Below are 27,718 nucleotides of genomic sequence, written 5' to 3'. Positions count from 1 at the left end.
CTATAGTGTTAAACAGCTGATATCTGAGGTACTCACAGCCACCAGAGCCTCAGTGACACTGGTCAGAACAGCGGGCCGTAGAGAGTGGACCAGGATCTTATGTTCTGTCACAGCAAACACCAGGAGCGTTATAGCGTTCTCCGGACCGAGGTTCTGCAGCAGTATGGAGAACCGACCACCACTGGAGCACAGCCATAGAAGAGATTAACACACTACATCACTATCATAACACATACCATACATTAACCATACCATAACTAATACCATACATTAACCATACCATAACTAATACCATACAATAACCATACCATAACTAATACCATACATTAACCATACCATAACTAATACCATACATTAACCATACCATAACTAATACCATACATTAACCATACCATAACTAATACCATACAATAACCATACCATAACTAATACTATACATTAACCATACCATAACTAATACCATACATTAACCATACCATAACTAATACCATAAATTAACCATACCATAACTAATACCATACATTAACCATACCATAACTAATACCATACAATAACCATACCATAACTAATACCATACATTAACCATACCATAACTAATACCATACATTAACCATACCATAACTAATACCATCAAATTAACCATACCATAAAATAATCATACCATAACTAATACCATAAAATAACCATCCATACCATCAATTAATCATACCATAACTAATACCATGAACTTCACCAGCAGTCACCAAACCTTCGTTCAATTCTTTAAACCAATCTAAAGGTATGTTTTGGAGTTCCTCAAGGTACTGCTATAGGACCACTACTGTTCTTATTATGATATACACCTGTTAAATCCACTTCAATCAGTGTAGATGAGGGGGAGGAGACAGGTTAAAGATAATTTAGACATGGATTGTGTATGTGTGCCATTCAGAGGGTGAATGGACAAGACAAAAGATTTAAGTTCCTTTGAACGGGGTATGGTAGTAGGTGCCAGGAGCATCGGTTTGAGTGTGTCAAGAACAGCAACACCGCTGGAGTTTTCACGCTCAACAATTTCCTGTGTGTATCAAGAATGGTCCACCACACAATGGACATCCTGCCAACTTGACACAACTGTGGGAAGCATTGGAGTGTAAAGTCCATACCACGACAAATTTAGGGCAAAAGGGGGGAAGGGGGTCGTGCAAGTCAATATTAGGAAGGTGTTCATAATGTTTTGTACAGTCAGTGTATATGATACCTGTCTTACCTGAGTGGTAGAGGGGATGACACAGGCTGGCTCAACATCAGGCTGTCGTGAGGAGAGAGCTGGGGAATGTCAACACATTACTACAGGTATAGTGTGGTGGGGACAGGTCTGGCACAAAATGGCTCCCATATAACCAGTAGTGTCTCTGTTGCCAGAGATTGGTGCTAGAAGGGGTACGTTACCTCAATACAATGTAAAGAACTTTGATAAAAACACTATTAAAAGAATGGTGAATATGATCAAGACAGAGTCAGACATGGTTTAGTAGTGAACAGAGACACACACTGACAGAAACCACAGACATACATGGCAGCCAGAACCATGGAGGCCTTAACTCACCTGCACCAGTATCCTGGGCCTCTGGGAGGAGGGGAAGGGGACCTTGTGCATGAAGTGGGAGATGTGCCTGACAGGAAGAAGAAGAAGAATTACAAGATATGAGGTCAGAAATAACCCTGAGGAGGAGGTGAGCCTAATCTGTCATCACACCGTCTGGGACAGGGGGGTAGATTTACATAGAGTTCTGCCACTACACTGCCACCTGACCAAAACAATGGCCTGTTGAACTGTGTCGGCAAACACTTGATATAAACATAGCCTCTGGTGTTTATTTAGTGGACTGGAAACCATTTGGAATTGTTCAATCTTCTAGGGACTGTGTCTACAGTATATCTATGTACAAAGTGCCTGGGTATGGTGCCTGTCCTATACAGAGCTGTCAGATAACACAGGCAGTGTCATACAGGGTCACTGACAACACTGTGCACTTAAAAAGGACAGTGGCTCAGCATGGTCCTAGCAACACCAAGGCCAATGGGTTCAAGTGCTGCAGTTGATACCACAAATGTCTGCTGTGTCATAATAGATATAATTCACACGGTGCTCACTTCTCGATGGGCAGGGTGTGAGGTCCAGAGATGGAGTATCGATAGAGGAAGGTGAGGAACTTGCGGAAGGCGTCAAAGAAGGGCCAGTGAGACAGCAAACAGATACACTTGTTGGTGTGTAACGCCCTGGGGCCCGGAGCTGGGGTGGATGGGGAAGTGGCTGGGGAAGAGGGCCCGTGGTCCAGCCCCGGCAGACCCAGCTGAGAGCGCTGCTGGTCGGTCAGACAGTCCTGGGAGTAGGGCTCGTAGAACTGGATGGCTGCACCGTACACCTGAGATGAGGAAACACACAAATATACGTCTGGATGGAACCATTAGTACATAGATATAGGGGCACATATGTATCTGTTGCCAAACAGCTGACTGGAACCAGAGAACGTCAGTCGAGTGAAACGAGGAGCTGGAGCGAGGAGCTGGAGCGAGGAGTGGAGCGAGGAGTGGAGCGAGGAGCTGGAGCGAGTAGTGGAGCGAGGAGCTGGAGCGAGGAGCTGGAGCGAGGAGTGGAGCGAGGAGTGGAGGGTGTCCAATTTGACTGGAGCGCGGGGCGAGTTTCCCAAAGGCTGGAGCGCACACTACATGAGCTCAGGGAATGCCCGTCCCAGCATGCATCTGTATCGTCTACTTGTGTGCTGCTATAGCCCCTTGCTTTAGCTACTGTCATGGAGTTCACTAAATATTTTCATAAAGAAACTGATAAAACACACAGGTGTTAAATCAAGGTGACTTACAAAGATGAGAAGGAACCAAGAGCAAGAGAGGGAGTGTGGTGATGTAGTGTCCACAACTAAAGAATCACGTGGAATCTGAAAAGACACCTATCCTGAAAGCATGATGGTGTACTGTGTGCACATGCTAACAGAAAGGAATGAGGTAGGTAGATAACTAAGTGTGTCATTGTAGCAAAGCATTTATGAACAAAAAATTCAGATCTCTTAAAAGTTTCTTTCATTTTTGTTCTCTTATCTATACAATAGGCCATAACTGATTTTGGCCCAATAGGCCTGGCATATTACCTCTTTCAGGGAGCTTTCCGGTTTGATTGGGTTATTTTGCCTGAAAACCTTTAGGCCTACCTATAATTTTTTTTAAAAACAACTCAGCATCCCTGCCCAGCATGGCAAGAGTGGCCCGGAGGATGTTTATCATCCCTGCCCAGCCTGGCAAGAGTGGCCCGGAGGATGTTTATCATCCCTGCCCAGCCTGGTAAGAGTGGCCCGGAGGATGTTTATCATCCCTGCCCAGCCTGGCAAGAGTGGCCCGGAGGATGTTTATCATCCCTGCCCAGCCTGGTAAGAGTGGCCCGGAGGATGTTTATCATCCCTGCCCAGCCTGGTAAGAGTGGCCCGGAGGATGTTTATCATCCCTGCCCAGCCTGGTAAGAGTGGCCCGGAGGATGTTTATCATCCCTGCCCAGCCTGGTAAGAGTGGCCCGGAGGATGTTTATCATCCCTGCCCAGCCTGGTAAGAGCGGCCCGGAGGATGTTTATCATTCCTGCCCAGCCTGGTAAGAGCGGCCCGGAGGATGTTTATCATCCCTGCCCAGCCTGGTAAGAGTGGCCCGGAGGATGTTTATCATCCCTGCCCAGCCTGGCAAGAGTGGCCCGGAGGATGTTTATCATCCCTGCCCAGCCTGGTAAGAGCGGCCCGGAGGATGTTTATCATCCCTGCCCAGCCTGGTAAGAGTGGCCCGGAGGATGTTTATCATCCCTGTCCAGCCTGGTAAGAGTGGCCCGGAGGATGTTTATCATCCCTGTCCAGCCTGGTAAGAGTGGCCCGGAGGATGTTTATCATCCCTGCCCAGCCTGGTAAGAGTGGCCCGGAGGATGTTTATCATCCCTGCCCAGCCTGGTAAGAGTGGCCCGGAGGATGTTTATCATCCCTGCCCAGCCTGGCAAGAGTGGCCCGGAGGATGTTTATCATCCCTGTCCAGCCTGGTAAGAGTGGCCCGGAGGATGTTTATCATCCCTGCCCAGCCTGGTAAGAGTGGCCCGGAGGATGTTTATCATCCCTGCCCAGCCTGGCAAGAGTGGCCCGGAGGATGTTTATCATCCCTGCATGGTAAGAGCGGCCCGGAGGATGTTTATCATCCCTGCCCAGCCTGGCAAGAGTGGCCCGGAGGATGTTTATCATCCCTGCCTGGTAAGAGCGGCCCGGAGGATGTTTATCATCCCTGCCCAGCCTGGTAAGAGCGGCCCGGAGGATGTTTATCATCCCTGCCCAGCCTGGTAAGAGCGGCCCGGAGGATGTTTATCATCCCTGCCCAGCCTGGCAAGAGTGGCCCGGAGGATGTTTATCATCCCTGCCTGGTAAGAGTGGCCCGGAGGATGTTTATCATCCCTGCCCAGCCTGGTAAGAGTGGCCCGGAGGATGTTTATCATCCCTGCCCAGCCTGGTAAGAGTGGCCCGGAGGATGTTTATCATCCCTGCCCAGCCTGGTAAGAGTGGCCCGGAGGATGTTTATCATCCCTGCCCAGCCTGGCAAGAGTGGCCCGGAGGATGTTTATCATCCCTGCCCAGCCTGGTAAGAGTGGCCCGGAGGATGTTTATCATCCCTGCCCAGCCTGGTAAGAGTGGCCTGGAGGATGTTTATCATCCCCAGCGGCTCTGCCAGTGAGGAGAGGATTTCCACCCCTGCTGGCCTGCTCTCCAGACACCATCTCATGAGCCTGAAGCCACAGACTCTGGCCAAACATGTGTTTCTAAAAGTGAATTCTTCAAAGGCACTGTAGACTGAACCTAATAAAGGAATTTCATTAAATGTGTATTTAATTCTCGTAAGTCAAATCAAATCACATTTTATTGGCCACATACATGTGTTTAGCAGATGCTATTGCAGGTGTAGTGAAATGCTTGTGTTTCTAGTTCCCACAGTGCAGCAAAGTCATAGCCTATTTGTGCAATTTATAATGATTTAATGATTTAATACAACAAAATGTTGTTTAAATGCTGAGCGCTGTAATGTTCATAAGCTATAGCCTTGAAATAATTTAAATAATATAGCCAAAATCATTTATTTAGACTCCCTGTCTGGATCCTGACCTATTTAAAGTGTTTACATACTGTTTAATATGACATGTATCCTAGTCAGTGTTTATATGGTGTTTAATATGACATGTATCCTATTCAGAGTGTTTATATACTGTTTAATATGACATGTATCCTATTCAGAGTGTTTATATACTGTTTAATATGACATGTATCCTATTCAGAGTGTTTATATGGTGTTTAATATGACATGTATCCTATTCAGAGTGTTTATATGGTGTTTAATATGACATGTAGCCTATTCAGAGTGTTTATATGGTGTTTAATATGACATGTATCCTATTCAGAGTGTTTATATGGTGTTTAATATGACATGTATCCTATTCAGAGTGTTTATATGGTGTTTAATATGACATGTAGCCTATTCAGAGTGTTTATATACTGTTTAATATGACATGTATCCTATTCAGAGTGTTTATATGCTGTTTAATATGACATGTAGCCTATTCAGAGTGTTTATATACTGTTTAATATGACATGTATCCTATTCAGAGTGTTTATATGCTGTTTAATATGACATGTATCCTATTCAGAGTGTTTATATGGTGTTTAATATGACATGTAGCCTATTCAGAGTGTTTATATACTGTTTAATATGACATGTAGCCTATTCAGAGTGTTTATATACTGTTTAATATGACATGTATCCTATTCAGAGTGTTTATATGGTGTTTAATATGACATGTATCCTATTCAGAGTGTTTATATGTTGTTTAATATGACATGTATCCTATTCAGAGTGTTTATATACTGTTTAATATGACATGTAGCCTATTCATAGTGTTTATATGGTGTTTAATATGACTTGTATCCTATTCAGAGTGTTTATATGGTGTTTAATATGACATGTATCCTATTCAGAGTGTTTATATGCTGTTTAATATGACATGTATCCTATTCAGAGTGTTTATATGCTGTTTAATATGACATGTAGTCTATTCAGAGTGTTTATATACAGTTTAATATGACATGTATCCTATTCAGAGTGTTTATATGGTGTTTAATATGACATGTAGTCTATTCAGAGTGTTTATATGCTGTTTAATATGACATGTATCCTATTCAGAGTGTTTATATGGTGTTTAATATGACATGTAGTCTATTCAGAGTGTTTATATGCTGTTTAATATGACATGTATCCTATTCAGAGTGTTTATATGCTGTTTAATATGACATGTAGCCTATTCAGAGTGTTTATATACTGTTTAATATGACATGTATCCTATTCAGAGTGTTTATATGCTGTTTAATATGACATGTATCCTATTCAGAGTGTTTATATGGTGTTTAATATGACATGTAGCCTATTCAGAGTGTTTATATACTGTTTAATATGACATGTATCCTAGTCAGTGTTTATATGTTGTTTAATATGACATGTATCCTATTCAGAGTGTTTATATACTGTTTAATATGACATGTAGCCTATTCAGAGTGTTTATATACTGTTTAATATGACATGTATCCTATTCAGAGTGTTTATATGCTGTTTAATATGACATGTATCTTATTCAGAGTGTTTATATGGTGTTTAATATGACATGTAGCCTATTCAGAGTGTTTATATGGTGTTTAATATGACATGTAGCCTATTCAGAGTGTTTATATACTGTTTAATATGACATGTATCCTATTCAGAGTGTTTATATGGTGTTTAATATGACATGTATCCTATTCAGAGTGTTTATATGCTGTTTAATATGACATGTATCCTATTCAGAGTGTTTATATGTTGTTTAACATGTAGCCTATTCAGAGTGTTTATATACTGTTTAATATGACATGTATCCTATTCAGAGTGTTTATATGTTGTTTAATATGACATGTATCCTATTCAGAGTGTTTATATACTGTTTAATATGACATGTATCCTATTCAGAGTGTTTATATACTGTTTAATATGACATGTAACCTATTCAGAGTGTTTATATACTGTTTAATATGACATGTATCCTATTCAGAGTGTTTATATGGTGTTTAATATGACATGTATCCTATTCAGAGTGTTTATATGGTGTTTAATATGACATGTATCCTATTCAGATGTTTATATGCTGTTTAATATGACATGTATCCTATTCAGAGTGTTTATATACAGTTTAATATGACATGTATCCTATTCAGAGTGTTTATATACTGTTTAATATGACATGTATCCTAGTCAGTGTTTATATGCTGTTTAATATGACATGTATCCTATTCAGAGTGTTTATATGCTGTTTAATATGACATGTAACCTATTCAGAGTGTATATATACTGTTTAATATGACATGTATCCTATTCAGAGTGTTTATATACCTTTTAATATGACATGTAACCTATTCAGAGTGTTTATATACTGTTTAATATGACATGTATCCTATTCAGAGTGTTTATATGGTGTTTAATATGACATGTATCCTATTCAGAGTGTTTATATACTGTTTAATATGACATGTATCCTATTCAGAGTGTTTATATGGTGTTTAATATGACATGTATCCTATTCAGAGTGTTTATATGGTGTTTAATATGACATGTATCCTATTCAGAGTGTTTATATACTGTTTAATATGACATGTATCCTATTCAGAGTGTTTATATGGTGTTTAATATGACATGTAGCCTATTCAGAGTGTTTATATACTGTTTAATATGACATGTATCCTATTCAGAGTGTTTATATACTGTTTAATATGACATGTATCCTATTCAGAGTGTTTATATACTGTTTAATATGACATGTATCCTATTCAGAGTGTTTATATGGTGTTTAATATGACATGTATCCTATTCAGAGTGTTTATATGGTGTTTAATATGACATGTATCCTATTCAGAGTGTTTATATGGTGTTTAATATGACATGTAGCCTATTCAGAGTGTTTATATGGTGTTTAATATGACATGTATCCTATTCAGAGTGTTTATATGGTGTTTAATATGACATGTATCCTATTCAGAGTGTTTATATGGTGTTTAATATGACATGTATCCTATTCAGATGTTTATATGCTGTTTAATATGACATGTATCCTATTCAGAGTGTTTATATACAGTTTAATATGACATGTATCCTATTCAGAGTGTTTATATACTGTTTAATATGACATGTATCCTAGTCAGTGTTTATATGCTGTTTAATATGACATGTATCCTATTCAGAGTGTTTATATGCTGTTTAATATGACATGTAACCTATTCAGAGTGTATATATACTGTTTAATATGACATGTATCCTATTCAGAGTGTTTATATACCTTTTAATATGACATGTAACCTATTCAGAGTGTTTATATACTGTTTAATATGACATGTATCCTATTCAGAGTGTTTATATGGTGTTTAATATGACATGTATCCTATTCAGAGTGTTTATATACTGTTTAATATGACATGTATCCTATTCAGAGTGTTTATATGGTGTTTAATATGACATGTATCCTATTCAGAGTGTTTATATGGTGTTTAATATGACATGTATCCTATTCAGAGTGTTTATATACTGTTTAATATGACATGTATCCTATTCAGAGTGTTTATATGGTGTTTAATATGACATGTAGCCTATTCAGAGTGTTTATATACTGTTTAATATGACATGTATCCTATTCAGAGTGTTTATATACTGTTTAATATGACATGTATCCTATTCAGAGTGTTTATATACTGTTTAATATGACATGTATCCTATTCAGAGTGTTTATATGGTGTTTAATATGACATGTATCCTATTCAGAGTGTTTATATGGTGTTTAATATGACATGTATCCTATTCAGAGTGTTTATATGGTGTTTAATATGACATGTAGCCTATTCAGAGTGTTTATATGGTGTTTAATATGACATGTATCCTATTCAGAGTGTTTATATACTGTTTAATATGACATGTAGCCTATTCATAGTGTTTATATGGTGTTTAATATGACTTGTATCCTATTCAGAGTGTTTATATGGTGTTTAATACGACATGTAGTCTATTCAGAGTGTTTATATGCTGTTTAATATGACTTGTATCCTATTCAGAGTGTTTATATGGTGTTTAATATGACATGTATCCTATTCAGAGTGTTTATATGCTGTTTAATATGACATGTATCCTATTCAGAGTGTTTATATGCTGTTTAATATGACATGTAGTCTATTCAGAGTGTTTATATACAGTTTAATATGACATGTATCCTATTCAGAGTGTTTATATGGTGTTTAATATGACATGTAGTCTATTCAGAGTGTTTATATGCTGTTTAATATGACATGTATCCTATTCAGAGTGTTTATATGGTGTTTAATATGACATGTAGTCTATTCAGAGTGTTTATATGCTGTTTAATATGACATGTATCCTATTCAGAGTGTTTATATGCTGTTTAATATGACATGTAGCCTATTCAGAGTGTTTATATACTGTTTAATATGACATGTATCCTATTCAGAGTGTTTATATGCTGTTTAATATGACATGTATCCTATTCAGAGTGTTTATATGGTGTTTAATATGACATGTAGCCTATTCAGAGTGTTTATATACTGTTTAATATGACATGTATCCTAGTCAGTGTTTATATGTTGTTTAATATGACATGTATCCTATTCAGAGTGTTTATATACTGTTTAATATGACATGTAGCCTATTCAGAGTGTTTATATACTGTTTAATATGACATGTATCCTATTCAGAGTGTTTATATGCTGTTTAATATGACATGTATCTTATTCAGAGTGTTTATATGGTGTTTAATATGACATGTAGCCTATTCAGAGTGTTTATATGGTGTTTAATATGACATGTAGCCTATTCAGAGTGTTTATATACTGTTTAATATGACATGTATCCTATTCAGAGTGTTTATATGGTGTTTAATATGACATGTATCCTATTCAGAGTGTTTATATGCTGTTTAATATGACATGTATCCTATTCAGAGTGTTTATATGGTGTTTAATATGACATGTATCCTATTCAGATGTTTATATGCTGTTTAATATGACATGTATCCTATTCAGAGTGTTTATATACAGTTTAATATGACATGTATCCTATTCAGAGTGTTTATATACTGTTTAATATGACATGTATCCTAGTCAGTGTTTATATGCTGTTTAATATGACATGTATCCTATTCAGAGTGTTTATATGCTGTTTAATATGACATGTAACCTATTCAGAGTGTATATATACTGTTTAATATGACATGTATCCTATTCAGAGTGTTTATATACCTTTTAATATGACATGTAACCTATTCAGAGTGTTTATATACTGTTTAATATGACATGTATCCTATTCAGAGTGTTTATATGGTGTTTAATATGACATGTATCCTATTCAGAGTGTTTATATACTGTTTAATATGACATGTATCCTATTCAGAGTGTTTATATGGTGTTTAATATGACATGTATCCTATTCAGAGTGTTTATATGGTGTTTAATATGACATGTATCCTATTCAGAGTGTTTATATACTGTTTAATATGACATGTATCCTATTCAGAGTGTTTATATGGTGTTTAATATGACATGTAGCCTATTCAGAGTGTTTATATACTGTTTAATATGACATGTATCCTATTCAGAGTGTTTATATACTGTTTAATATGACATGTATCCTATTCAGAGTGTTTATATACTGTTTAATATGACATGTATCCTATTCAGAGTGTTTATATGGTGTTTAATATGACATGTATCCTATTCAGAGTGTTTATATGGTGTTTAATATGACATGTATCCTATTCAGAGTGTTTATATGGTGTTTAATATGACATGTAGCCTATTCAGAGTGTTTATATGGTGTTTAATATGACATGTATCCTATTCAGAGTGTTTATATGGTGTTTAATATGACATGTATCCTATTCAGAGTGTTTATATGGTGTTTAATATGACATGTAGCCTATTCAGAGTGTTTGTATACTGTTTAATATGACATGTATCCTATTCAGAGTGTTTATATGCTGTTTAATATGACATGTAGCCTATTCAGAGTGTTTATATACTGTTTAATATGACATGTATCCTATTCAGAGTGTTTATATGCTGTTTAATATGACATGTATCCTATTCAGAGTGTTTATATGGTGTTTAATATGACATGTAGCCTATTCAGAGTGTTTATATACTGTTTAATATGACATGTAGCCTATTCAGAGTGTTTATATACTGTTTAATATGACATGTATCCTATTCAGAGTGTTTATATGGTGTTTAATATGACATGTATCCTATTCAGAGTGTTTATATGTTGTTTAATATGACATGTATCCTATTCAGAGTGTTTATATACTGTTTAATATGACATGTAGCCTATTCATAGTGTTTATATGGTGTTTAATATGACTTGTATCCTATTCAGAGTGTTTATATGGTGTTTAATATGACATGTATCCTATTCAGAGTGTTTATATGCTGTTTAATATGACATGTATCCTATTCAGAGTGTTTATATGCTGTTTAATATGACATGTAGTCTATTCAGAGTGTTTATATACAGTTTAATATGACATGTATCCTATTCAGAGTGTTTATATGGTGTTTAATATGACATGTAGTCTATTCAGAGTGTTTATATGCTGTTTAATATGACATGTATACTATTCAGAGTGTTTATATGGTGTTTAATATGACATGTAGTCTATTCAGAGTGTTTATATGCTGTTTAATATGACATGTATCCTATTCAGAGTGTTTATATGCTGTTTAATATGACATGTAGCCTATTCAGAGTGTTTATATACTGTTTAATATGACATGTATCCTATTCAGAGTGTTTATATGCTGTTTAATATGACATGTATCCTATTCAGAGTGTTTATATGGTGTTTAATATGACATGTAGCCTATTCAGAGTGTTTATATACTGTTTAATATGACATGTAGCCTATTCAGAGTGTTTATATACTGTTTAATATGACATGTATCCTATTCAGAGTGTTTATATGGTGTTTAATATGACATGTATCCTATTCAGAGTGTTTATATGTTGTTTAATATGACATGTATCCTATTCAGAGTGTTTATATACTGTTTAATATGACATGTAGCCTATTCATAGTGTTTATATGGTGTTTAATATGACTTGTATCCTATTCAGAGTGTTTATATGGTGTTTAATATGACATGTATCCTATTCAGAGTGTTTATATGCTGTTTAATATGACATGTATCCTATTCAGAGTGTTTATATGCTGTTTAATATGACATGTAGTCTATTCAGAGTGTTTATATACAGTTTAATATGACATGTATCCTATTCAGAGTGTTTATATGGTGTTTAATATGACATGTAGTCTATTCAGAGTGTTTATATGCTGTTTAATATGACATGTATCCTATTCAGAGTGTTTATATGGTGTTTAATATGACATGTAGTCTATTCAGAGTGTTTATATGCTGTTTAATATGACATGTATCCTATTCAGAGTGTTTATATGCTGTTTAATATGACATGTAGCCTATTCAGAGTGTTTATATACTGTTTAATATGACATGTATCCTATTCAGAGTGTTTATATGCTGTTTAATATGACATGTATCCTATTCAGAGTGTTTATATGGTGTTTAATATGACATGTAGCCTATTCAGAGTGTTTATATACTGTTTAATATGATATGTAGCCTATTCAGAGTGTTTATATACTGTTTAATATGACATGTATCCTATTCAGAGTGTTTATATGGTGTTTAATATGACATGTATCCTATTCAGAGTGTTTATATGTTGTTTAATATGACATGTATCCTATTCAGAGTGTTTATATACTGTTTAATATGACATGTAGCCTATTCATAGTGTTTATATGGTGTTTAATATGACTTGTATCCTATTCAGAGTGTTTATATGGTGTTTAATATGACATGTATCCTATTCAGAGTGTTTATATGCTGTTTAATATGACATGTATCCTATTCAGAGTGTTTATATGCTGTTTAATATGACATGTAGTCTATTCAGAGTGTTTATATACAGTTTAATATGACATGTATCCTATTCAGAGTGTTTATATGGTGTTTAATATGACATGTAGTCTATTCAGAGTGTTTATATGCTGTTTAATATGACATGTATCCTATTCAGAGTGTTTATATGGTGTTTAATATGACATGTATCCTATTCAGAGTGTTTATATACTGTTTAATATGACATGTATCCTAGTCAGTGTTTATATGTTGTTTAATATGACATGTATCCTATTCAGAGTGTTTATATACTGTTTAATATGACATGTAGCCTATTCAGAGTGTTTATATGGTGTTTAATATGACATGTAGCCTATTCAGAGTGTTTATATACTGTTTAATATGACATGTATCCTATTCAGAGTGTTTATATACTGTTTAATATGACATGTATCCTATTCAGAGTGTTTATATGCTGTTTAATATGACATGTATCCTATTCAGAGTGTTTATATACTGTTTAATATGACATGTAGTCTATGCAGAGTGTTTATATGGTGTTTAATATGACATGTAGCCTATTCAGAGTGTTTATATGCTGTTTAATATGACATGTATCCTATTCAGAGTGTTTATATGCTGTTTAATATGACATGTAGCCTATTCAGAGTGTTTATATGGTGTTTAATATGACATGTATCCTATTCAGAGTGTTTATATGGTGTTTAATATGACATGTAGCCTATTCAGAGTGTTTATATGGTGTTTAATATGACATGTATCCTATTCAGAGTGTTTATATGGTGTTTAATATGACATGTATCCTATTCAGAGTGTTTATATGGTGTTTAATATGACATGTAGCCTATTCAGAGTGTTTATATACTGTTTAATATGACATGTATCCTATTCAGAGTGTTTATATGCTGTTTAATATGACATGTAGCCTATTCAGAGTGTTTATATACTGTTTAATATGACATGTATCCTATTCAGAGTGTTTATATGCTGTTTAATATGACATGTATCCTATTCAGAGTGTTTATATGGTGTTTAATATGACATGTAGCCTATTCAGAGTGTTTATATACTGTTTAATATGACATGTAGCCTATTCAGAGTGTTTATATACTGTTTAATATGACATGTATCCTATTCAGAGTGTTTATATGGTGTTTAATATGACATGTATCCTATTCAGAGTGTTTATATGTTGTTTAATATGACATGTATCCTATTCAGAGTGTTTATATACTGTTTAATATGACATGTAGCCTATTCATAGTGTTTATATGGTGTTTAATATGACTTGTATCCTATTCAGAGTGTTTATATGGTGTTTAATATGACATGTATCCTATTCAGAGTGTTTATATGCTGTTTAATATGACATGTATCCTATTCAGAGTGTTTATATGCTGTTTAATATGACATGTAGTCTATTCAGAGTGTTTATATACAGTTTAATATGACATGTATCCTATTCAGAGTGTTTATATGGTGTTTAATATGACATGTAGTCTATTCAGAGTGTTTATATGCTGTTTAATATGACATGTATCCTATTCAGAGTGTTTATATGGTGTTTAATATGACATGTAGTCTATTCAGAGTGTTTATATGCTGTTTAATATGACATGTATCCTATTCAGAGTGTTTATATGCTGTTTAATATGACATGTAGCCTATTCAGAGTGTTTATATACTGTTTAATATGACATGTATCCTATTCAGAGTGTTTATATGCTGTTTAATATGACATGTATCCTATTCAGAGTGTTTATATGGTGTTTAATATGACATGTAGCCTATTCAGAGTGTTTATATACTGTTTAATATGACATGTAGCCTATTCAGAGTGTTTATATACTGTTTAATATGACATGTATCCTATTCAGAGTGTTTATATGGTGTTTAATATGACATGTATCCTATTCAGAGTGTTTATATGTTGTTTAATATGACATGTATCCTATTCAGAGTGTTTATATACTGTTTAATATGACATGTAGCCTATTCATAGTGTTTATATGGTGTTTAATATGACTTGTATCCTATTCAGAGTGTTTATATGGTGTTTAATATGACATGTATCCTATTCAGAGTGTTTATATGCTGTTTAATATGACATGTATCCTATTCAGAGTGTTTATATGCTGTTTAATATGACATGTAGTCTATTCAGAGTGTTTATATACAGTTTAATATGACATGTATCCTATTCAGAGTGTTTATATGGTGTTTAATATGACATGTAGTCTATTCAGAGTGTTTATATGCTGTTTAATATGACATGTATCCTATTCAGAGTGTTTATATGGTGTTTAATATGACATGTAGTCTATTCAGAGTGTTTATATGCTGTTTAATATGACATGTATCCTATTCAGAGTGTTTATATGCTGTTTAATATGACATGTAGCCTATTCAGAGTGTTTATATACTGTTTAATATGACATGTATCCTATTCAGAGTGTTTATATGCTGTTTAATATGACATGTATCCTATTCAGAGTGTTTATATGGTGTTTAATATGACATGTAGCCTATTCAGAGTGTTTATATACTGTTTAATATGACATGTAGCCTATTCAGAGTGTTTATATACTGTTTAATATGACATGTATCCTATTCAGAGTGTTTATATGGTGTTTAATATGACATGTATCCTATTCAGAGTGTTTATATGTTGTTTAATATGACATGTATCCTATTCAGAGTGTTTATATACTGTTTAATATGACATGTAGCCTATTCATAGTGTTTATATGGTGTTTAATATGACTTGTATCCTATTCAGAGTGTTTATATGGTGTTTAATATGACATGTATCCTATTCAGAGTGTTTATATACTGTTTAATATGACATGTAGCCTATTCAGAGTGTTTATATGGTGTTTAATATGACATGTAGCCTATTCAGAGTGTTTATATACTGTTTAATATGACATGTATCCTATTCAGAGTGTTTATATGCTGTTTAATATGACATGTATCCTATTCAGAGTGTTTATATGCTGTTTAATATGACATGTATCCTATTCAGAGTGTTTATATGGTGTTTAATATGACATGTAGTCTATTCAGAGTGTTTATATGGTGTTTAATATGACATGTATCCTATTCAGAGTGTTTATATGCTGTTTAATATGACATGTATCCTATTCAGAGTGTTTATATGCTGTTTAATATGACATGTAGCCTATTCAGAGTGTTTATATGCTGTTTAATATGACATGTATCCTATTCAGAGTGTTTATATGGTGTTTAATATGACATGTAGCCTATTCAGAGTGTTTATATACTGTTTAATATGACATGTATCCTATTCAGAGTGTTTATATGCTGTTTAATATGACATGTATCCTATTCAGAGTGTTTATATGGTGTTTAATATGACATGTAGCCTATTCAGAGTGTTTATATACTGTTTAATATGACATGTAGCCTATTCAGAGTGTTTATATACTGTTTAATATGACATGTATCCTATTCAGAGTGTTTATATGGTGTTTAATATGACATGTATCCTATTCAGAGTGTTTATATGTTGTTTAATATGACATGTATCCTATTCAGAGTGTTTATATACTGTTTAATATGACATGTAGCCTATTCATAGTGTTTATATGGTGTTTAATATGACTTGTATCCTATTCAGAGTGTTTATATGGTGTTTAATATGACATGTATCCTATTCAGAGTGTTTATATGCTGTTTAATATGACATGTATCCTATTCAGAGTGTTTATATGCTGTTTAATATGACATGTATCCTATTCAGAGTGTTTATATGGTGTTTAATATGACATGTAGTCTATTCAGAGTGTTTATATGCTGTTTAATATGACATGTATCCTATTCAGAGTGTTTATATGGTGTTTAATATGACATGTATCCTATTCAGAGTGTTTATATGCTGTTTAATATGACATGTATCCTATTCAGAGTGTTTATATGGTGTTTAATATGACATGTATCCTATTCAGAGTGTTTATATGGTGTTTAATATGACATGTAGCCTATTCAGAGTGTTTATATACTGTTTAATATGACATGTAGCCTATTCAGAGTGTTTATATACTGTTTAATATGACATGTATCCTATTCAGAGTGTTTATATGGTGTTTAATATGACATGTATCCTATTCAGAGTGTTTATATGTTGTTTAATATGACATGTATCCTATTCAGAGTGTTTATATACTGTTTAATATGACATGTAGCCTATTCATAGTGTTTATATGGTGTTTAATATGACTTGTATCCTATTCAGAGTGTTTATATGGTGTTTAATATGACATGTATCCTATTCAGAGTGTTTATATGCTGTTTAATATGACATGTATCCTATTCAGAGTGTTTATATACTGTTTAATATGACATGTATCCTATTCAGAGTGTTTATATGGTGTTTAATATGACATGTAGTCTATTCAGAGTGTTTATATGCTGTTTAATATGACATGTATCCTATTCAGAGTGTTTATATGGTGTTTAATATGACATGTATCCTATTCAGAGTGTTTATATACTGTTTAATATGACATGTATCCTAGTCAGTGTTTATATGTTGTTTAATATGACATGTATCCTATTCAGAGTGTTTATATACTGTTTAATATGACATGTAGCCTATTCAGAGTGTTTATATGGTGTTTAATATGACATGTAGCCTATTCAGAGTGTTTATATACTGTTTAATATGACATGTATCCTATTCAGAGTGTTTATATACTGTTTAATATGACATGTATCCTATTCAGAGTGTTTATATGCTGTTTAATATGACATGTATCCTATTCAGAGTGTTTATATACTGTTTAATATGACATGTAGTCCTATTCAGAGTGTTTATATGGTGTTTAATATGACATGTAGCCTATTCAGAGTGTTTATATGCTGTTTAATATGACATGTATCCTATTCAGAGTGTTTATATGCTGTTTAATATGACATGTAGCCTATTCAGAGTGTTTATATGGTGTTTAATATGACATGTATCCTATTCAGAGTGTTTATATGGTGTTTAATATGACATGTAGCCTATTCAGAGTGTTTATATGGTGTTTAATATGACATGTATCCTATTCAGAGTGTTTATATGGTGTTTAATATGACATGTATCCTATTCAGAGTGTTTATATGGTGTTTAATATGACATGTAGCCTATTCAGAGTGTTTATATACTGTTTAATATGACATGTATCCTATTCAGAGTGTTTATATGCTGTTTAATATGACATGTAGCCTATTCAGAGTGTTTATATACTGTTTAATATGACATGTATCCTATTCAGAGTGTTTATATGCTGTTTAATATGACATGTATCCTATTCAGAGTGTTTATATGGTGTTTAATATGACATGTAGCCTATTCAGAGTGTTTATATACTGTTTAATATGACATGTAGCCTATTCAGAGTGTTTATATACTGTTTAATATGACATGTATCCTATTCAGAGTGTTTATATGGTGTTTAATATGACATGTATCCTATTCAGAGTGTTTATATGTTGTTTAATATGACATGTATCCTATTCAGAGTGTTTATATACTGTTTAATATGACATGTAGCCTATTCAGAGTGTTTATATGGTGTTTAATATGACATGTATCCTATTCAGAGTGTTTATATGGTGTTTAATATGACATGTATCCTATTCAGAGTGTTTATATGCTGTTTAATATGACATGTATCCTATTCAGAGTGTTTATATGCTGTTTAATATGACATGTAGTCCTATTCAGAGTGTTTATATACAGTTTAATATGACATGTATCCTATTCAGAGTGTTTATATGGTGTTTAATATGACATGTAGCCTATTCAGAGTGTTTATATGCTGTTTAATATGACATGTATCCTATTCAGAGTGTTTATATGGTGTTTAATATGACATGTAGCCTATTCAGAGTGTTTATATGCTGTTTAATATGACATGTATCCTATTCAGAGTGTTTATATGCTGTTTAATATGACATGTAGCCTATTCAGAGTGTTTATATACTGTTTAATATGACATGTATCCTATTCAGAGTGTTTATATGCTGTTTAATATGACATGTATCCTATTCAGAGTGTTTATATGGTGTTTAATATGACATGTAGCCTATTCAGAGTGTTTATATACTGTTTAATATGACATGTAGCCTATTCAGAGTGTTTATATACTGTTTAATATGACATGTATCCTATTCAGAGTGTTTATATGGTGTTTAATATGACATGTATCCTATTCAGAGTGTTTATATGTTGTTTAATATGACATGTATCCTATTCAGAGTGTTTATATGGTGTTTAATATGACATGTAGCCTATTCATAGTGTTTATATGGTGTTTAATATGACATGTATCCTATTCAGAGTGTTTATATACTGTTTAATATGACATGTATCCTATTCAGAGTGTTTATATACTGTTTAATATGACATGTAGCCTATTCATAGTGTTTATATGGTGTTTAATATGACTTGTATCCTATTCAGAGTGTTTATATGGTGTTTAATATGACATGTATCCTATTCAGAGTGTTTATATGCTGTTTAATATGACATGTATCCTATTCAGAGTGTTTATATGCTGTTTAATATGACATGTAGTCTATTCAGAGTGTTTATATACAGTTTAATATGACATGTATCCTATTCAGAGTGTTTATATGGTGTTTAATATGACATGTAGTCTATTCAGAGTGTTTATATGCTGTTTAATATGACATGTATCCTATTCAGAGTGTTTATATGGTGTTTAATATGACATGTAGTCTATTCAGAGTGTTTATATGCTGTTTAATATGACATGTATCCTATTCAGAGTGTTTATATGCTGTTTAATATGACATGTAGCCTATTCAGAGTGTTTATATACTGTTTAATATGACATGTATCCTATTCAGAGTGTTTATATGCTGTTTAATATGACATGTATCCTATTCAGAGTGTTTATATGGTGTTTAATATGACATGTAGCCTATTCAGAGTGTTTATATACTGTTTAATATGACATGTAGCCTATTCAGAGTGTTTATATACTGTTTAATATGACATGTATCCTATTCAGAGTGTTTATATGGTGTTTAATATGACATGTATCCTATTCAGAGTGTTTATATGTTGTTTAATATGACATGTATCCTATTCAGAGTGTTTATATGGTGTTTAATATGACATGTAGCCTATTCATAGTGTTTATATGGTGTTTAATATGACATGTATCCTATTCAGAGTGTTTATATACTGTTTAATATGACATGTATCCTATTCAGAGTGTTTATATACTGTTTAATATGACATGTAGCCTATTCATAGTGTTTATATGGTGTTTAATATGACTTGTATCCTATTCAGAGTGTTTATATGGTGTTTAATATGACATGTATCCTATTCAGAGTGTTTATATGCTGTTTAATATGACATGTATCCTATTCAGAGTGTTTATATGCTGTTTAATATGACATGTAGTCTATTCAGAGTGTTTATATACAGTTTAATATGACATGTATCCTATTCAGAGTGTTTATATGGTGTTTAATATGACATGTAGTCTATTCAGAGTGTTTATATGCTGTTTAATATGACATGTATCCTATTCAGAGTGTTTATATGGTGTTTAATATGACATGTAGTCTATTCAGAGTGTTTATATGCTGTTTAATATGACATGTATCCTATTCAGAGTGTTTATATGCTGTTTAATATGACATGTAGCCTATTCAGAGTGTTTATATACTGTTTAATATGACATGTATCCTATTCAGAGTGTTTATATGCTGTTTAATATGACATGTATCCTATTCAGAGTGTTTATATGGTGTTTAATATGACATGTAGCCTATTCAGAGTGTTTATATACTGTTTAATATGACATGTATCCTAGTCAGTGTTTATATGTTGTTTAATATGACATGTATCCTATTCAGAGTGTTTATATACTGTTTAATATGACATGTAGCCTATTCAGAGTGTTTATATACTGTTTAATATGACATGTATCCTATTCAGAGTGTTTATATGCTGTTTAATATGACATGTATCTTATTCAGAGTGTTTATATGGTGTTTAATATGACATGTAGCCTATTCAGAGTGTTTATATGGTGTTTAATATGACATGTAGCCTATTCAGAGTGTTTATATACTGTTTAATATGACATGTATCCTATTCAGAGTGTTTATATGGTGTTTAATATGACATGTATCCTATTCAGAGTGTTTATATGCTGTTTAATATGACATGTATCCTATTCAGAGTGTTTATATGGTGTTTAATATGACATGTATCCTATTCAGATGTTTATATGCTGTTTAATATGACATGTATCCTATTCAGAGTGTTTATATACAGTTTAATATGACATGTATCCTATTCAGAGTGTTTATATACTGTTTAATATGACATGTATCCTAGTCAGTGTTTATATGCTGTTTAATATGACATGTATCCTATTCAGAGTGTTTATATGCTGTTTAATATGACATGTAACCTATTCAGAGTGTATATATACTGTTTAATATGACATGTATCCTATTCAGAGTGTTTATATACCTTTTAATATGACATGTAACCTATTCAGAGTGTTTATATACTGTTTAATATGACATGTATCCTATTCAGAGTGTTTATATGGTGTTTAATATGACATGTATCCTATTCAGAGTGTTTATATACTGTTTAATATGACATGTATCCTATTCAGAGTGTTTATATGGTGTTTAATATGACATGTATCCTATTCAGAGTGTTTATATGGTGTTTAATATGACATGTATCCTATTCAGAGTGTTTATATACTGTTTAATATGACATGTATCCTATTCAGAGTGTTTATATGGTGTTTAATATGACATGTAGCCTATTCAGAGTGTTTATATACTGTTTAATATGACATGTATCCTATTCAGAGTGTTTATATACTGTTTAATATGACATGTATCCTATTCAGAGTGTTTATATACTGTTTAATATGACATGTATCCTATTCAGAGTGTTTATATGGTGTTTAATATGACATGTATCCTATTCAGAGTGTTTATATGGTGTTTAATATGACATGTATCCTATTCAGAGTGTTTATATGGTGTTTAATATGACATGTAGCCTATTCAGAGTGTTTATATGGTGTTTAATATGACATGTATCCTATTCAGAGTGTTTATATGGTGTTTAATATGACATGTATCCTATTCAGAGTGTTTATATGGTGTTTAATATGACATGTAGCCTATTCAGAGTGTTTATATACTGTTTAATATGACATGTATCCTATTCAGAGTGTTTATATGCTGTTTAATATGACATGTAGCCTATTCAGAGTGTTTATATACTGTTTAATATGACATGTATCCTATTCAGAGTGTTTATATGCTGTTTAATATGACATGTATCCTATTCAGAGTGTTTATATGGTGTTTAATATGACATGTAGTCTATTCAGAGTGTTTATATGCTGTTTAATATGACATGTAGCCTATTCAGAGTGTTTATATACTGTTTAATATGACATGTATCCTATTCAGAGTGTTTATATGGTGTTTAATATGACATGTAGTCTATTCAGAGTGTTTATATGCTGTTTAATATGACATGTATCCTATTCAGAGTGTTTATATGCTGTTTAATATGACATGTAGCCTATTCAGAGTGTTTATATACTGTTTAATATGACATGTATCCTATTCAGAGTGTTTATATGCTGTTTAATATGACATGTATCCTATTCAGAGTGTTTATATGGTGTTTAATATGACATGTAGCCTATTCAGAGTGTTTATATACTGTTTAATATGACATGTAGCCTATTCAGAGTGTTTATATACTGTTTAATATGACATGTATCCTATTCAGAGTGTTTATATGGTGTTTAATATGACATGTATCCTATTCAGAGTGTTTATATGTTGTTTAATATGACATGTATCCTATTCAGAGTGTTTATATGGTGTTTAATATGACATGTAGCCTATTCATAGTGTTTATATGGTGTTTAATATGACATGTATCCTATTCAGAGTGTTTATATACTGTTTAATATGACATGTATCCTATTCAGAGTGTTTATATACTGTTTAATATGACATGTAGCCTATTCATAGTGTTTATATGGTGTTTAATATGACTTGTATCCTATTCAGAGTGTTTATATGCTGTTTAATATGACATGTATCCTATTCAGAGTGTTTATATGCTGTTTAATATGACATGTATCCTATTCAGAGTGTTTATATGCTGTTTAATATGACATGTAGTCTATTCAGAGTGTTTATATACAGTTTAATATGACATGTATCCTATTCAGAGTGTTTATATGGTGTTTAATATGACATGTAGTCTATTCAGAGTGTTTATATGCTGTTTAATATGACATGTATCCTATTCAGAGTGTTTATATGGTGTTTAATATGACATGTAGTCTATTCAGAGTGTTTATATGCTGTTTAATATGACATGTATCCTATTCAGAGTGTTTATATGCTGTTTAATATGACATGTAGCCTATTCAGAGTGTTTATATACTGTTTAATATGACATGTATCCTATTCAGAGTGTTTATATGCTGTTTAATATGACATGTATCCTATTCAGAGTGTTTATATGGTGTTTAATATGACATGTAGCCTATTCAGAGTGTTTATATACTGTTTAATATGACATGTATCCTAGTCAGTGTTTATATGTTGTTTAATATGACATGTATCCTATTCAGAGTGTTTATATACTGTTTAATATGACATGTAGCCTATTCAGAGTGTTTATATACTGTTTAATATGACATGTATCCTATTCAGAGTGTTTATATGCTGTTTAATATGACATGTATCTTATTCAGAGTGTTTATATGGTGTTTAATATGACATGTAGCCTATTCAGAGTGTTTATATGGTGTTTAATATGACATGTAGCCTATTCAGAGTGTTTATATACTGTTTAATATGACATGTATCCTATTCAGAGTGTTTATATGGTGTTTAATATGACATGTATCCTATTCAGAGTGTTTATATGCTGTTTAATATGACATGTATCCTATTCAGAGTGTTTATATGGTGTTTAATATGACATGTATCCTATTCAGATGTTTATATGCTGTTTAATATGACATGTATCCTATTCAGAGTGTTTATATACAGTTTAATATGACATGTATCCTATTCAGAGTGTTTATATACTGTTTAATATGACATGTATCCTAGTCAGTGTTTATATGCTGTTTAATATGACATGTATCCTATTCAGAGTGTTTATATGCTGTTTAATATGACATGTAACCTATTCAGAGTGTATATATACTGTTTAATATGACATGTATCCTATTCAGAGTGTTTATATACCTTTTAATATGACATGTAACCTATTCAGAGTGTTTATATACTGTTTAATATGACATGTATCCTATTCAGAGTGTTTATATGGTGTTTAATATGACATGTATCCTATTCAGAGTGTTTATATACTGTTTAATATGACATGTATCCTATTCAGAGTGTTTATATGGTGTTTAATATGACATGTATCCTATTCAGAGTGTTTATATGGTGTTTAATATGACATGTATCCTATTCAGAGTGTTTATATACTGTTTAATATGACATGTATCCTATTCAGAGTGTTTATATGGTGTTTAATATGACATGTAGCCTATTCAGAGTGTTTATATACTGTTTAATATGACATGTATCCTATTCAGAGTGTTTATATACTGTTTAATATGACATGTATCCTATTCAGAGTGTTTATATACTGTTTAATATGACATGTATCCTATTCAGAGTGTTTATATGGTGTTTAATATGACATGTATCCTATTCAGAGTGTTTATATGGTGTTTAATATGACATGTATCCTATTCAGAGTGTTTATATGGTGTTTAATATGACATGTAGCCTATTCAGAGTGTTTATATGGTGTTTAATATGACATGTATCCTATTCAGAGTGTTTATATGGTGTTTAATATGACATGTATCCTATTCAGAGTGTTTATATGGTGTTTAATATGACATGTAGCCTATTCAGAGTGTTTATATACTGTTTAATATGACATGTATCCTATTCAGAGTGTTTATATGCTGTTTAATATGACATGTAGCCTATTCAGAGTGTTTATATACTGTTTAATATGACATGTATCCTATTCAGAGTGTTTATATGCTGTTTAATATGACATGTATCTTATTCAGAGTGTTTATATGGTGTTTAATATGACATGTAGCCTATTCAGAGTGTTTATATGGTGTTTAATATGACATGTAGCCTATTCAGAGTGTTTATATACTGTTTAATATGACATGTATCCTATTCAGAGTGTTTATATGGTGTTTAATATGACATGTATCCTATTCAGAGTGTTTATATGCTGTTTAATATGACATGTATCCTATTCAGAGTGTTTATATGGTGTTTAATATGACATGTATCCTATTCAGATGTTTATATGCTGTTTAATATGACATGTATCCTATTCAGAGTGTTTATATACAGTTTAATATGACATGTATCCTATTCAGAGTGTTTATATACTGTTTAATATGACATGTATCCTAGTCAGTGTTTATATGCTGTTTAATATGACATGTATCCTATTCAGAGTGTTTATATGCTGTTTAATATGACATGTAACCTATTCAGAGTGTATATATACTGTTTAATATGACATGTATCCTATTCAGAGTGTTTATATACCTTTTAATATGACATGTAACCTATTCAGAGTGTTTATATACTGTTTAATATGACATGTATCCTATTCAGAGTGTTTATATGGTGTTTAATATGACATGTATCCTATTCAGAGTGTTTATATACTGTTTAATATGACATGTATCCTATTCAGAGTGTTTATATGGTGTTTAATATGACATGTATCCTATTCAGAGTGTTTATATGGTGTTTAATATGACATGTATCCTATTCAGAGTGTTTATATACTGTTTAATATGACATGTATCCTATTCAGAGTGTTTATATGGTGTTTAATATGACATGTAGCCTATTCAGAGTGTTTATATACTGTTTAATATGACATGTATCCTATTCAGAGTGTTTATATACTGTTTAATATGACATGTATCCTATTCAGAGTGTTTATATACTGTTTAATATGACATGTATCCTATTCAGAGTGTTTATATGGTGTTTAATATGACATGTATCCTATTCAGAGTGTTTATATGGTGTTTAATATGACATGTAGCCTATTCAGAGTGTTTATATGGTGTTTAATATGACATGTATCCTATTCAGAGTGTTTATATGGTGTTTAATATGACATGTATCCTATTCAGAGTGTTTATATGGTGTTTAATATGACATGTAGCCTATTCAGAGTGTTTATATACTGTTTAATATGACATGTATCCTATTCAGAGTGTTTATATGCTGTTTAATATGACATGTAGCCTATTCAGAGTGTTTATATACTGTTTAATATGACATGTATCCTATTCAGAGTGTTTATATGCTGTTTAATATGACATGTATCCTATTCAGAGTGTTTATATGGTGTTTAATATGACATGTAGTCTATTCAGAGTGTTTATATGCTGTTTAATATGACATGTATCCTATTCAGAGTGTTTATATGGTGTTTAATATGACATGTAGTCTATTCAGAGTGTTTATATGCTGTTTAATATGACATGTATCCTATTCAGAGTGTTTATATGCTGTTTAATATGACATGTAGCCTATTCAGAGTGTTTATATACTGTTTAATATGACATGTATCCTATTCAGAGTGTTTATATGCTGTTTAATATGACATGTATCCTATTCAGAGTGTTTATATGGTGTTTAATATGACATGTAGCCTATTCAGAGTGTTTATATACTGTTTAATATGACATGTAGCCTATTCAGAGTGTTTATATACTGTTTAATATGACATGTATCCTATTCAGAGTGTTTATATGGTGTTTAATATGACATGTATCCTATTCAGAGTGTTTATATGTTGTTTAATATGACATGTATCCTATTCAGAGTGTTTATATACTGTTTAATATGACATGTAGCCTATTCATAGTGTTTATATGGTGTTTAATATGACTTGTATCCTATTCAGAGTGTTTATATGGTGTTTAATATGACATGTATCCTATTCAGAGTGTTTATATGCTGTTTAATATGACATGTATCCTATTCAGAGTGTTTATATGCTGTTTAATATGACATGTAGTCTATTCAGAGTGTTTATATACAGTTTAATATGACATGTATCCTATTCAGAGTGTTTATATGGTGTTTAATATGACATGTAGTCTATTCAGAGTGTTTATATGCTGTTTAATATGACATGTATCCTATTCAGAGTGTTTATATGGTGTTTAATATGACATGTAGTCTATTCAGAGTGTTTATATGCTGTTTAATATGACATGTATCCTATTCAGAGTGTTTATATGCTGTTTAATATGACATGTAGCCTATTCAGAGTGTTTATATACTGTTTAATATGACATGTATCCTATTCAGAGTGTTTATATGCTGTTTAATATGACATGTATCCTATTCAGAGTGTTTATATGGTGTTTAATATGACATGTAGCCTATTCAGAGTGTTTATATACTGTTTAATATGACATGTATCCTAGTCAGTGTTTATATGTTGTTTAATATGACATGTATCCTATTCAGAGTGTTTATATACTGTTTAATA

The 27,718-nt window shown here is 32.4% G+C and overlaps 1 protein-coding gene across 3 annotated transcripts in view; it reads right to left on the bottom strand.

Moving 5' to 3' along the window:
- Positions 1–27,718, bottom strand: part of LOC106587766 (C-myc promoter-binding protein) — a 223,466-nt gene that overhangs the window by 109,610 nt on the left and 86,138 nt on the right. For all 3 annotated transcript variants that reach the window (XM_082969800.1, XM_082969801.1, XM_082969802.1), the window contains exons 6-9: positions 2,137–2,408; positions 1,589–1,655; positions 1,250–1,308; positions 37–181 (exon numbers count right to left, since the gene is read on the bottom strand). In XM_082969800.1, coding sequence (XP_082825926.1) covers positions 37–181; positions 1,250–1,308; positions 1,589–1,655; positions 2,137–2,408 — 543 coding nt within the window. The remainder of the gene's footprint in view (positions 1–36; positions 182–1,249; positions 1,309–1,588; positions 1,656–2,136; positions 2,409–27,718) is intronic.

This window comes from Salmo salar, chromosome 26 (assembly GCF_965601325.2).
Source record: "Salmo salar chromosome 26, fSalSal1, whole genome shotgun sequence".
NCBI lineage: Eukaryota > Metazoa > Chordata > Actinopteri > Salmoniformes > Salmonidae > Salmo > Salmo salar.
This window is presented reverse-complemented; position numbering and strand designations above follow the sequence as displayed.